General features: G+C 46.8%; 4 protein-coding genes across 4 annotated transcripts in view; 2 read left to right on the plus strand and 2 right to left on the minus strand.

Moving 5' to 3' along the window:
• Positions 1-4043, plus strand: part of FOMMEDRAFT_95249 (uncharacterized protein) — a gene marked incomplete at both ends in the record, with an annotated part of 8980 nt that extends 4937 nt beyond the window's left edge. The window contains one exon of the mRNA XM_007270660.1: positions 1158-4043. Within this exon, the coding sequence (XP_007270722.1) occupies positions 1158-4043 (2886 nt within the window). The remainder of the gene's footprint in view (positions 1-1157) is intronic.
• Positions 4044-4139: 96 nt separating this feature from the next.
• FOMMEDRAFT_142985 (uncharacterized protein) lies at positions 4140-5496 on the minus strand. The gene is made up of 5 exons (XM_007270767.1): positions 5285-5496; positions 4933-5226; positions 4730-4877; positions 4447-4669; positions 4140-4368 (listed from the first exon to the last, which is right to left on the minus strand). Exons 1-5 carry the CDS (start codon positions 5465-5467, stop codon positions 4287-4289), a joined length of 930 nt encoding a protein of 309 aa, XP_007270829.1. The 5' UTR covers positions 5468-5496; the 3' UTR covers positions 4140-4286.
• A 382-nt stretch (positions 5497-5878) lies between these two features.
• On the plus strand, positions 5879-8026 carry FOMMEDRAFT_95291 (FAD/NAD-binding domain-containing protein; the record flags this gene model as incomplete). The annotated part of the gene is made up of 7 exons (XM_007270666.1): positions 5879-6364; positions 6426-6618; positions 6673-7359; positions 7389-7424; positions 7483-7621; positions 7704-7839; positions 7898-8026. The coding sequence occupies 7 exons, from the start codon at positions 5879-5881 to the stop codon at positions 8024-8026; spliced, it is 1806 nt and encodes a 601-aa protein (XP_007270728.1).
• A 437-nt stretch (positions 8027-8463) lies between these two features.
• FOMMEDRAFT_113569 (uncharacterized protein) lies at positions 8464-10813 on the minus strand. Its single transcript, XM_007270768.1, has 8 exons — positions 10548-10813; positions 10332-10493; positions 9909-10280; positions 9815-9849; positions 9587-9766; positions 9477-9532; positions 9363-9424; positions 8464-9300 (listed from the first exon to the last, which is right to left on the minus strand). The coding sequence occupies exons 1-8, from the start codon at positions 10689-10691 to the stop codon at positions 8539-8541; spliced, it is 1773 nt and encodes a 590-aa protein (XP_007270830.1). The 5' UTR covers positions 10692-10813; the 3' UTR covers positions 8464-8538.
• Positions 10814-11266: the final 453 nt, after the last annotated feature.

Below are 11266 nucleotides of genomic sequence, written 5' to 3' on the forward strand. Positions count from 1 at the left end.
TTTTTCTTTTGAGCTCTGTGTTTGCTTGTTAGAGGATTATGACAGTCTTTTAACATATGCCTGTACTTGTTACAGTTGTAGCATTTAACTTTATTGTAAGGCTTTGTTTTGCCCTTTAGCTACACTTTTGCCTTTTGTTTGTAGGCTGTCTTGTTCAGTATCTTGTTTCGTTTGAGAGTACTAAGAATGATACTTAGTATATGTGTTTCATAATTTGTGTATCAGCTTAGCTGGCATCAGAATGTCTTTCTGAGCCACTGTAACTGTTGGTAGTTGATTATAATGGGTAATCTGCCTGTCTAGCATTGTTGCTACCCATCTATACTCACAAGGAGTAGTGAGATTAATTGCTGAGATGTACATATTGTTATTAGGGGCTTTATTATGTGCAGACAACTGCTCATAGATTTGTTTGATGTTGTCTAACATCTTATCAAACTGTGATACATGCCCTTTTACTGTAAACAACATGGATATGTCTACAGTATGTGTCATCATTGTTTGAACGTTGTATTGTTCAGAAAGCACCTTCATGAGACTTCTAACACTTGTATGTGTTGTGAAGTTCACATAAATTGTATCAGTTATTGTTTTCATTATACAATGATACAAAACATTGCCTGTATGTATGCCAGCATCATCAGAGGAAGGGGGATTGTGCTCTAGATGGTCTAAGAGCATTATGGTAGTGAGTGCACTGTGTATGCACAAGCACCATATCTTGTATCCCTTTGCACCAGCCAACTTTTCTGTTCCCTCAAAGAACTTTGTAACGTCAGAGTCCTTCATTGTAGCATTAACAAAGGTATGTGTCATAGACAACATTGTAATGAGTTTGGGGGGAGAGGGAGGTCTTGGGCTTGGTGGTCTGGCAGGAGGCAAAGGTGTTCTGCAAGAGCAAGTGTGTGGGGGCATTCAATGGGCACCAAGGCTCATAACCTTTTGACAAGTGTAGCAGGAGTGCCCCAAGTACTCTCTCTTATTGAGACATCAAGCAAGTATCTACCTTATATACTACATAGTGAAGTCTGATAATCTGAGACATTCCAAGAGCAGTAATTCTACATAAGGCAATTGGGGATTTCCTAATCCAGAGTGCAATCTAATACCTTACGAGGCGGTTTGAACGAAGTGGGCAGAAAGAAGATCTCAGAGAGGCCATTGCGCTCCATCGTGCCGCCATTCGTCCCAAGGACCATCCTGATCATTTCTCATCCCTGGATAGCCTTGCGAGTTCCCTGTTAGTCCAATTTAAACATTACGGACGTAAAGAAGATCTCAGCGAGTCGATCGAGCTTTTTTTTACCGCTCTGGATCGTTGCCCCCAAGGCCATCCTCGTTATTCTGCTCTTCTAGTTCACCTCGGAGAATCTCTGGTAACTCGATTCAAAGAATGTGGACAGACAGAGGACCTCAATGAGGCCATTAAATTTCACCGTGCCGCTCTGGAGCTCCGCCCCAATGGTCATCCCGATTGTCCCTCGTCTTTGAATCACCTAGCGACTGCCCTGAAAATTCGGTTCGAGCAGCACGGACGAGTGGAGGACCTCGACGAGGCTATCGATCTTCATAATTCCGCAGTGGAGCTTTGCCCTAAAGGTCATCCTCTTCGACCCAACTCTTTGAGTTACCTTGCAAATTCGCTTCAAACACGATTTGAACAGTACGGACGGAATGAAGATTCCGATAGGGTGATTGAGCTTCACCGCGCTACCTTAGAGCTTTGCCCAGAAGATCACACCAGCCGTCCTGCAGTACTAAATGACTTTGCAAATTCTCTGCGGAGTCGATTTAGGCAGCATGGACGAACAGAATATCTCGAAGCAGCTATTGAGCTACACAATTCTGCCGTCGAACTTTGCCCACAAAGCCATCATGATCGTCCCTCATATCTGAATAACCTTGCAAATGCCTTGTTCACGCGATATGAACAGCATGGGCAGACAGAAGACATTGACAGGGCCATCGAACTTCACCGAGCTGCCTTGGTCCTTCTTCCCGAAGGCCGTTCCAATCGTTCGATGTCTCTTCTTAACCTTGCTAATTCATTGCATACCAGATATAAAAATCATGGCCGGACGGAGGACCTCGACGAGGCTATCAGTCTCAATTACGCTGCCCTGGAACTTTGCCCACAAGGACATCAAGATCGTTTCATGTCTTTAAATAATCTCGCAAATGCCGTGGGACGTCGATACGATCGACATGGACGGAGGGAGGATCTCAACAAGGCTCTAGAACTTCACAGTACCGCCTTGGAACTTGTTCCAGAGGGGCATGCTGATCATTCCTCATCATTGATGAACCTCACATATCCATTGTCTGTCCGATTCGTGAAGTTTGGATGCACAGATGATTTAGAGGTGTGCATGCGATTGCTTGAACGCGCTACAAAGCATAAATTTTCTAGTTCCGTTGTGCGTCTCGACTCTGCCAGTCGATGGGCCGATCTTGCACGGGCATTTGCTCACAGCAGCACGTCCAGAGCTTACGAGATGGCAATGTCACTTCTGCAACGCACGCTCATTGTGAGTCCCACTCTTCACTCACAGCACGACTTTCTCAAGGGGAAGAGCAACTATAAAACGCTCTCATTGGAAGCAGTGGCCTACGCCGTAGAGGGGAACAGGCTTGAAGAGGCTATAGAGATACTGGAGCAAGGAAGGGCTTTGCTCTGGTCGCAGATGCGTGGGTTCAGAACAGCGTTAGACCAACTTATGGAAACAAATAGGGAGCTTGCAGAAAGGTTCAGGGGTGTCAGTCATCAGTTAGAAAGTCTAGCAACGTCCTCCGAGGAATCGATGTCCAGTTCAAAGGTGGGCAACAATGGATCACTTGGCTCCGGCGTGCATACAGTGCAACAGTCATTCGACGATATGCTGAAGTTGAAGAGGCAACTTTCCAACGAGCAGGAAGAAATTATCAAGAAGATTCGGAGACTCCCTGGTTTCGAGAGTTTTCTTGCCGCTACACCGTTTAAAGTACTCCGACAGGCAGCTTCAGAGGGACCGGTCGTCGTGATCAACCATTGCAAATACCGATGTGATGCACTAATTATGCTCCCCCGCGAGGATATACCACTTGTCTGCATTCCTTTAGATGCAAATTTCTACAAGGATAGCTCTAACTTGTGCAAAGAGCTCCTAGAAACACGTACGCTGTATGGAGCTGACTCGACTCAATATGACGACACGCTCCGCCGGGTGATGAAAATGTTATGGGATAGGGTCGTCTTCAAAATCGTCAGTAAACTTGAGGAGCTGGGTATTGCTGAGGGATCGCGCATTTGGTGGTGTCCTACGTCTGTGCTGTCTGCGCTTCCCTTTCACGCTGCAGGTCCGTTCAAGGACAAAGACGGCTCTGCCAGATATCTATTGGACAAATACGCCTCGTCGTATACTCCAACACTCGGGGCGCTCATCGATGCACGATCAGGTGGACACGAAGGGGAACCAACGGTGCTTATCATCGGAGATGCCTCGCTTTCGTCGGCTAGAAGGGAAATTTCCAACATCCGGAATTGCGGCATAGATACCAAAATGCGCGTCAGCGATCCATCTCGTGGTGCAGTGGTTACTCGCAATACAGTGATTAAAGCACTTCGGAAAGCAACATGGGTGCACTTTGTTTGTCATGGAAACTTAAATCCGAAACCTTTTGATTCTTCGTTCAAGCTGTCCGACGGTGGACTGACTCTGCTCGACATTGTCCAAGGCAATATTCCAAATGCGGAGTTCGCGTTTCTTTCCGCTTGCCATACTGCCGAGCAACCTCACGACGCTGTGCACGATGAAGTCCTTCACTTAGCCGCAGCAATGCAATTCTCTGGGTTTCGAAGCGTGATTGGATCGATGTGGGAGCTGCTTGATGAGGATGGTCCTTTCCTTGCTCGGAACATCTATGAGTACATATGGGATTGCGGCGAGGGTGAGGCAAGGTATAAGCGGGCGGCTGCTGGGCTACGCAAGGCAGCTGTTGAGCTAAAAGCACAGCTCGACGTTCAGGTTGAGAGATGGGTCAACTTGGTTCACATAGGCGCTTGATCAGTTGTTGTATTTTCTGTGTGCAATCTGTCAATTGTACCTTCAAAGGCAACATGGACATTAAGTTTGCGAGGGGCAAATTGGGTCACGTGATATGGAATCATTCTTTTCTCGGGATTTTAGAAATAGGCAGTATTTGTGTAAAAATTCTGGCTGGATAACACAACTGGCAGAGTAAAAGAATTTAGCAGGTATGTGTAGATGTGCAATGTGGACGGAATACTGGTAGAATGTTCGAATTGCCTATCTTCCAAGGACATATCTCCAGGCACCAAATGTGATGTTAAGAATAAACCCAAGTACGAGAGCCATCTGCATCCGTTTACTGCAAGAGAACCGCGATGGAATAGAAATCATGAGTTGAATCACGATAAAATATTCTACAAAGCGAATCTGGACTTACGAAAACACAACGCTGCTTGGGGCGTCTTGGCTTCGTCCGTTCTCCCAGAAGACTGCAGGTCGTGCTTCATGGAAGAAAAAGAACGGAAGCAGGGGAAAGAAGAATCCTACAAGGAGGCCTTGGAGGAGCGTTCTTGATGCGGATGATGGCGAGATGGGCGAATCGGCACCGCTATCGAGAGATTCGATCCACCGCTCTTCTAGCGCACGTGCATGTTCCTCGTCTGCGTTACATCAAAATCATCAGGAACGCAGTAATGAAGAAATATAATAATCATACGTACAGTCTTCGTCATCACCCAGTGGCTCTGCATCCAGGTAGTTTGCGGCTGATTGACTATGAAAAGTCCGACGGAAGTTGGCAATATCTTCTTCAGAAAAACCGGCAGCTGCGAGACGGTCAAAGCCCCTTAGCGGTTTAATTTGTGATTTCTTGAAACTGATGTCAGTCAACCACGAGCACAAAACAGTAAAAGTCGTCACGTACCTGAACGTGCTCCTCATCTTCATCCTCGACTTCAGCAACTTCTGCTCCGACAGAACAGTGAAGCCAAGTAGGACCCAACTCTCCTAACGCTTTTGTTTCTGATCCTCCGACAAAATTGTCGGAATCATCCTTCACTTTTGCTTTGCCTTTCCCTTCTTGAGCATCGACTTGTCGTTTCTGCCGCCTCTCCAGTGAATCGAGCCATTCCAACAGCAAAATTTCATTCGTAAGTATTCTCCCAGAATAAATGAGGCGTAGTCGACGTTTTACTGTTTGCGGTCGGTTTTCACGAATCTTGAGAATCACTGAGACATTTCGTAATATAGTTAAAGAATAAAACTATCAGGCTCACCTTTCTCTTCAATGTACGGACGCTGTCCTGAATTCCAAGTGTGAGAGTAAGGTCGGGTAGACCCTCTGTGAAGCGAATCGTTACAGGTCGTTGCGTCGGCTTTGCCGGTTCTTCTTGCTCTGCAGGATCCAGAGGTTCTATGGCTCTTTGTTTACCCTTGGCCTTCTCGCTCAGTCCGACCATGACCGACAAAGTGTAATTACACGAATCGCAGTCAGTGTTCCCGTGCCGAGAAACGAGAGTACGTGGTAAGCCTGAACGGCACAAGGAATATTTGTAAGCAGTTCCAGATTGGGAACGAGAATGCAGGGTCTGTCTTACATCAAAACTTAGCACTACCGCCCATGACCACACCACGCTGTTTGAGCACCCTTGCTCTGTCCGCTTGCAATGGTATGATGTAAAAAAGCTACACATGGAGCAAGGCGCCGAAGGGAGCGTCCAAAATGCCATCATTTCTCGGAAAAGCCGTGCGCGCATGTTTGAGACAGTACGCCTTGCCTTGCATAAAAGGAGTTACGAAAATACTGCTCGAGCATCGACTCTTTTCTACCCTCGAGCTTTTACTAGAGTCTCTCACATCTCATAACGAAAATGGGTCTGACGAACGTGGAGTTTGAACTTGCCTCATCCTGGATCAAGGCGTTTGGTGACGCTGTCAGTCAAGCAAACGTAAAAGCCTTGCTCGACTGCCTTGAACCATCTTGTTGGTTCCGTGATCTACTAGTCTTCAATCCAAGCCTCGAGACACGTCACGGACATGATGCTATCCGCACCCACTTACAGTCCGCACTGGGCAAGGCACAAGTCTCGAATGTTGTCCTCGATAGCCATCCTCATGGAAGCCCCCGCGCTTCTCAAGTTGGTCCGGTACTGCCTCCCATTATTGAAACGGCATTTGATTTCGAGACACCTAAGGCACTTGGTAAAGGCTATGTCCGCTTGAACTATCCGAAAGAAGGCGATGGCGAAATTCCGAAGGCCCTCGCCGTTATGATGATGTTAAGGGACTGGAAAGGCCATGAAGAACCACAGAACGAGTCTGGCGTATATGGCGGACATACTTTAACATGGGGCGAGGTCAATACTCAACGACGCGAGGAAATTGAAAAGGACCCTCAGGTGGTTATAAGTATGCCAGATTATACCCAGTCACCGTTCCATCTTAACGCCTAGATTAGTTGGTGCAGGTCAAGCTGGTCTCGATACAGCTGCCCGTTTCCGTCAAATGGGCATTCGTGCTATTGTGATTGAACAGACTGCCCGCGTCGGTGACGTTTGGCGGAATAGGTATCCCACGCTTGCGTTGCATACTCCGCGCTCGCACCACGGCCGTGAGTTCGGTATTATATTTCTTGCATTAAGGCTCTAACCTCTGGAACACATAGTCTTGTATCAGCCATTTCCGTCGAACTGGCCGACATTCACTCCACGAGACAAGCTAGCAAATTGGTTCGAACGGTACGCTGAAGATCAGGATCTTGTCGTTTGGACTTCCACAACTCTCGTACCAACTCCGAAATACGATTCCACTACGAAACGCTGGGATCTGACCGTCATTCGCAATTGCACACCCATTCGCCTTCGTCCACAGCATATTGTCATGGCCATGAGCGCATTGGGTGATCCTGTAATCCCGTCACTCAAGGGATCCTCCTCATTTGGGGGAGACATTCTTCACGCGGGTACATTCCCTGGAGCTGAACAGTACAAGGGGAAGCGTGTGGTCGTGCTTGGGGCAGGAAATACATCAGTGGATATATGCCAGGATCTCGTCTTCCGTGGTGCGCAGAGCGTCACAATGATCCAACGCTCGGAAACTTGTGTCGTCTCAGATAAGTATGTCACTACGATGATCACCTCGGTGTTCCCCGAGGACCGTCCTACGTACTACTCGGACCTCTCGTTTGCCGGACTGCCACTTGGCGCATTCCGCGAACTAGGGAAGATACTCCAACCGTTTGTGGACGAGCTCCACAAAGATATGCATGATGGTTTAAAGAAGGCTGGAATGAAACTATTTGCCGGGCCGGACGGTTCAGGACAATTAGTGATGGCATTTGACCGTCAAGGAGGTGAGTCTACCGCCTCGGCTGCCACCAAGCTTCCCTAACTGACTTATCGACGTTAAAAGGTTATTGTAAGTCTCTTTTCCTGAATAATTTGAATTCGGTTCTTTGACGCAAGTTTTCTGGAAGTCGTTGACGTTGGCTGTGCGGAACTCATTATTAACGGCAAAGTTAAAGTCAAGCAAGGTGTCGAAATCGATCATCTAACTGAGAAGACCGCCGTGTTCACGGACGGTTCCGAACTCGAGGCAGATGCGATCATACTTGCGTGCGTGTTCTCATTTCCTTCCTCGCCATCACGCACACCCGATGTCTGATATTTTTCGCTGAATGATGTCTTGTATTAATAGGACCGGATGGCATCCAGTCCGTGAAAAGCTGGTCCGATTATTCGGGAAAGAAGCCATAGATAAGACGAGTCCGTTGATGGGTAATGACGAACATGGAGAGATGCGAGCGGGATGGAAGCCATCTGGCCAACCAGGGGTAAGCAAGCATTGTGATACAGAAAGCTAGCAATTCGTCTTCTAAGACCATGTTCTAGCTTTGGTTTGCTATAGGTGACTTTTCGATTGCGAGGTTCGCTTCGAAGTTGCTGGTAAGTCTACTGCTTCCTTCAACTTCGGTCGTAGCTGATGCATTTACTGGCGATTTACCTATTCTCGTTCGATAGGCTATGCAAATCAAGGGTATTGAGCTCGGATATTTGGAACATTAGCCAGAATATAAGCTGCACAGATATAAGCGTTTAATAATCAAAGACTCGTTAATGTAACTATTTGCTGATTGACTTAATAACAATGTGAGGATATGTGCATGGCCGAGAAGAAGCTGCGCAAGCATTCCTTTGTTGACAGCCATGCACGTTTCAATTGACTTTGCTATTAGTTGATGCAATTGTTTGAAGCTGCTTAACAAACATGTGTCTGCTTGATGTGCGAGCACATTCATTGCTATCCTACCTACATTTCTGATCCCTGCTACGCCTCCGCACTTGAGATGCAATCCTCACTCCTGCTCCGTCTTTACAGTAATTTCTATGAGTTGTCTGATATTTGCCTGACGGCGGAACCGTGAATGGAACCTTGCAGGGACATTTCACTCAAAAATCGGCAAACAACTGAGCTGGGATTCTATTTGAATAACGAAAGTGCAAATAGAGTAAATAGGGTATCAATGAAGCAATCACGGATTCGTCAGAAAGACCGCAGAAATATATTTGCGAGTGCCAGCCTCCGTCTTTAGGAATGCCCCTATCATAGCATCAGGTCGTACAATCACCACCGTTGGTGAACCATCCAAACGGTTCACACCATAATTGGTAAATGCGTGCCCTTCCAAGTCCACAACAATATACTTCATGTCACTGGTTGAAAAGTTCGACGCGTCTACGCCTGCTGGGAACACAAGTACTTTCTGTATCAATCCGCCATCAATCGAGGAGAGCGGTGCTATGATCGTGTGCGCTTGCTCGACTAAGGACTGATCTGCCACGAACAGCAATACTGTGTGCATAGCTGGGTTGAATATGTCAAAAAGACGATCTGGGGCATTTACTCCAGAGAGGGATGGTGCGTCGGGAGCACGGTCTCCAGCTCTCTTTTCGTTGGTTGACACGCCATATACATCTGTAGGCCCCGAATTAGGGTCTAAGAAACGCTCATCAACGACTACCGGGCTCCAGCGATAGTGTAGGTCGAGTTGCAGAAGTTTCCGATCGCGGAACCATATGTCTTCATTCCTCGTATTTTTATTTGACTGTTTCTCTGCCGCTTCTTTGACGTACTTCTCAGGATTGGTGTCAGTCTGGATGAAGCGGTCGAGTAATTTGGTCGTGAGCTTGAGCATCTCCGCGATCACTGGGAGGCGCTCGCCTTCGTAGGATTCTAGTAAACGTGGCGATGCAGTCCCTTTGATTGTTAAAGCAAGCTTCCAGGCAAGGTTGAACTGGTATCGAGTCAGGCTTCGAGCGAGATTAGAACATACACCAGACCCGAAAAGGCACTTACAGCATCTTGCACGCTGGAGTTCAACCCCTGTCCCCCTGTTGGAGAGTGCGTATGTGCTGCGTCTGCAGAGCTGGAGTCAGTAGCAATTCTCCACGGCCATGTAAACGAACGTACCGCCAATGATGAACAGTCGTCCGACCTGGAAGCGGTCCACCATGCGAATGTTCGGTCTGAGTCAATCCATAAACATCATTCTCAGACAAGGCAGGTACGACTTGACTAACCTCCACTCGCCATGCCAAATTATCTCGGTGACTTGAAGATCAGTGCGGTTCGTGATCCTCTGTAGCTCGTCCTGGATTGTTTGCGGGTCATCGTGTTCTTTGAGGTAGTCAAATCTCGTCTCGGGTCCAGAAAAGGCCACCTGGAACAGGCCAGGCTGCACCGTCTGCCTAAGAACCACCCTAATGGAAAGTGAGAACTGGATATTGGTATTGATTGAATAAACCTACAATGCGGAACTAAAGCTACCCCACATACGAACGTCCTAAAATTGTGCATTTTCAGTAAGTTATATGTATTGCGTACGAATATGATGCCTTTTACCGTGTCGACATCAAGGCCCTTTATACGAGCATCAACAAGATGCAGCCTACCCTCTGTACGTGTTTCTCCAAGGAAATTGACACCCATATCTTTCCGCACAACACCTACAATAAGGGTAAGCAACTTGAGAATATAAAAAGAGAGAACATTCGAAGTACTTCGACCACCGTCCGCACCCACGAGGTATTCAAAGCGAGCCTTTTCTGTCTGCTCGACGCCATCTATCACTTTATGAATCTCCGCCATCACACCATTCTCGTCCTGTGTACAGCCAATAAAGGCAGATCCAAGCTCAACCTTTCCGCCAAGAGCTTCGATGTGCTTGCGAAGGATAGCTTGATGGCGCCATTGGCCAAGGACCACTGATCGGGTCTTAAATAGCTATTAAACTCTACACTTATATCAGCGATCTGGAAGGCTTACAATTGGGCATGCGGGGGTTGACTCGATGTCCTGCATTGTTCTTGATGACCTTATGATGCGGTAAGGATCTTTCGGGTCGAAAATGTGAATCGTTGCTAGACTGGCCCCAGTCTTGTGGACTTCATCTGTACCAAGGAAATGCTCAATTTCAAGCGTGCGTGGCTAGGAAATAGCAATTAGAAAGTATGCGAACATTGCAGAGACGGAATGCCTAACCATGACTCCAGAACCACGTTCGCCATTATGATGCTTCACATCCTTCTCTATAATCCGGACTGGTATTCCGTTCTTCAGGAGTGATAGACCAAGGATGAGGCCTGCGGGTCCAGACCCAACAATAAGAACCTTAGAAGATTGCATTGTGTCAAAGAGACTTCGCGGAAACTATGAAGTGTCTTTGAACTTGAGTTGCAGCATTTCTTGCCCATTATTTGTAAATCCGACATTTTTTCGTCGCCGTGGTCTTACGCATGTCGACCGCGCACGGCAAGTAACATAAACATCTAGTGCATCACAGTGAATTGATGTCGGCTATGCATTTCGCTGGCGTGCCGAACGTATGACGAAAGTTGAGCAGAGAGTTGATGCCGAGGCAAATGACTAATCGTTGATTATGCAAATTAATATAAGCGGGCGTCTGTTGAATCGGTAGCAGAGCTCAAATAGAACTCAAACAAAGGGGTAGTGCTCCGCACCGTATCGTAAGAGAAAATTTTAGCTGAAAATACGGGCGTATATTTACACACGTATGCGTATACCATAAGTAAAAAATTTCCGTATACGCCGTATACGAGTATACGGTATTACTAAGCATATTCTCTAATTAAATACTAAGTTTGAGTTTCTAAACCTCATTTACTTTACTTATTTATATACCAAATCATTTTAATACTATATAACAACCTTGTTTAACTTAAAAGTACTAGTATGAGTAC

This window comes from Fomitiporia mediterranea, assembly GCF_000271605.1.
Source record: "Fomitiporia mediterranea MF3/22 unplaced genomic scaffold FOMMEscaffold_14, whole genome shotgun sequence".
Classification (NCBI taxonomy): Eukaryota; Fungi; Basidiomycota; class Agaricomycetes; order Hymenochaetales; family Hymenochaetaceae; genus Fomitiporia; species Fomitiporia mediterranea.

What these genes read in the sequence shown, in the direction of transcription:
- FOMMEDRAFT_142985 (XM_007270767.1), bottom strand. Translation starts at nt 5,467, where the DNA reads ATGGTCGGACTGAGCGAGAAGGCCAAGGGTAAACAAAGAGCCATAGAA. An exon ending in TCCGTACATTGAAGAGAAAG is followed by an intron (nt 5,227 to 5,284) that starts GTGAGCCTGATA and finishes GTGATTCTCAAG; the next exon opens with ATTCGTGAAAACCGACCGCA. An exon ending in CCAAGCAGCGTTGTGTTTTC is followed by an intron (nt 4,369 to 4,446) that starts GTAAGTCCAGAT and finishes GTTCTCTTGCAG; the next exon opens with TAAACGGATGCAGATGGCTC.
- FOMMEDRAFT_113569 (XM_007270768.1), bottom strand. Translation starts at nt 10,691, where the DNA reads ATGCAATCTTCTAAGGTTCTTATTGTTGGGTCTGGACCCGCAGGCCTC. An exon ending in AACGTGGTTCTGGAGTCATG is followed by an intron (nt 10,494 to 10,547) that starts GTTAGGCATTCC and finishes GCTATTTCCTAG; the next exon opens with CCACGCACGCTTGAAATTGA. An exon ending in CAACCCCCGCATGCCCAATT is followed by an intron (nt 10,281 to 10,331) that starts GTAAGCCTTCCA and finishes TAGCTATTTAAG; the next exon opens with ACCCGATCAGTGGTCCTTGG.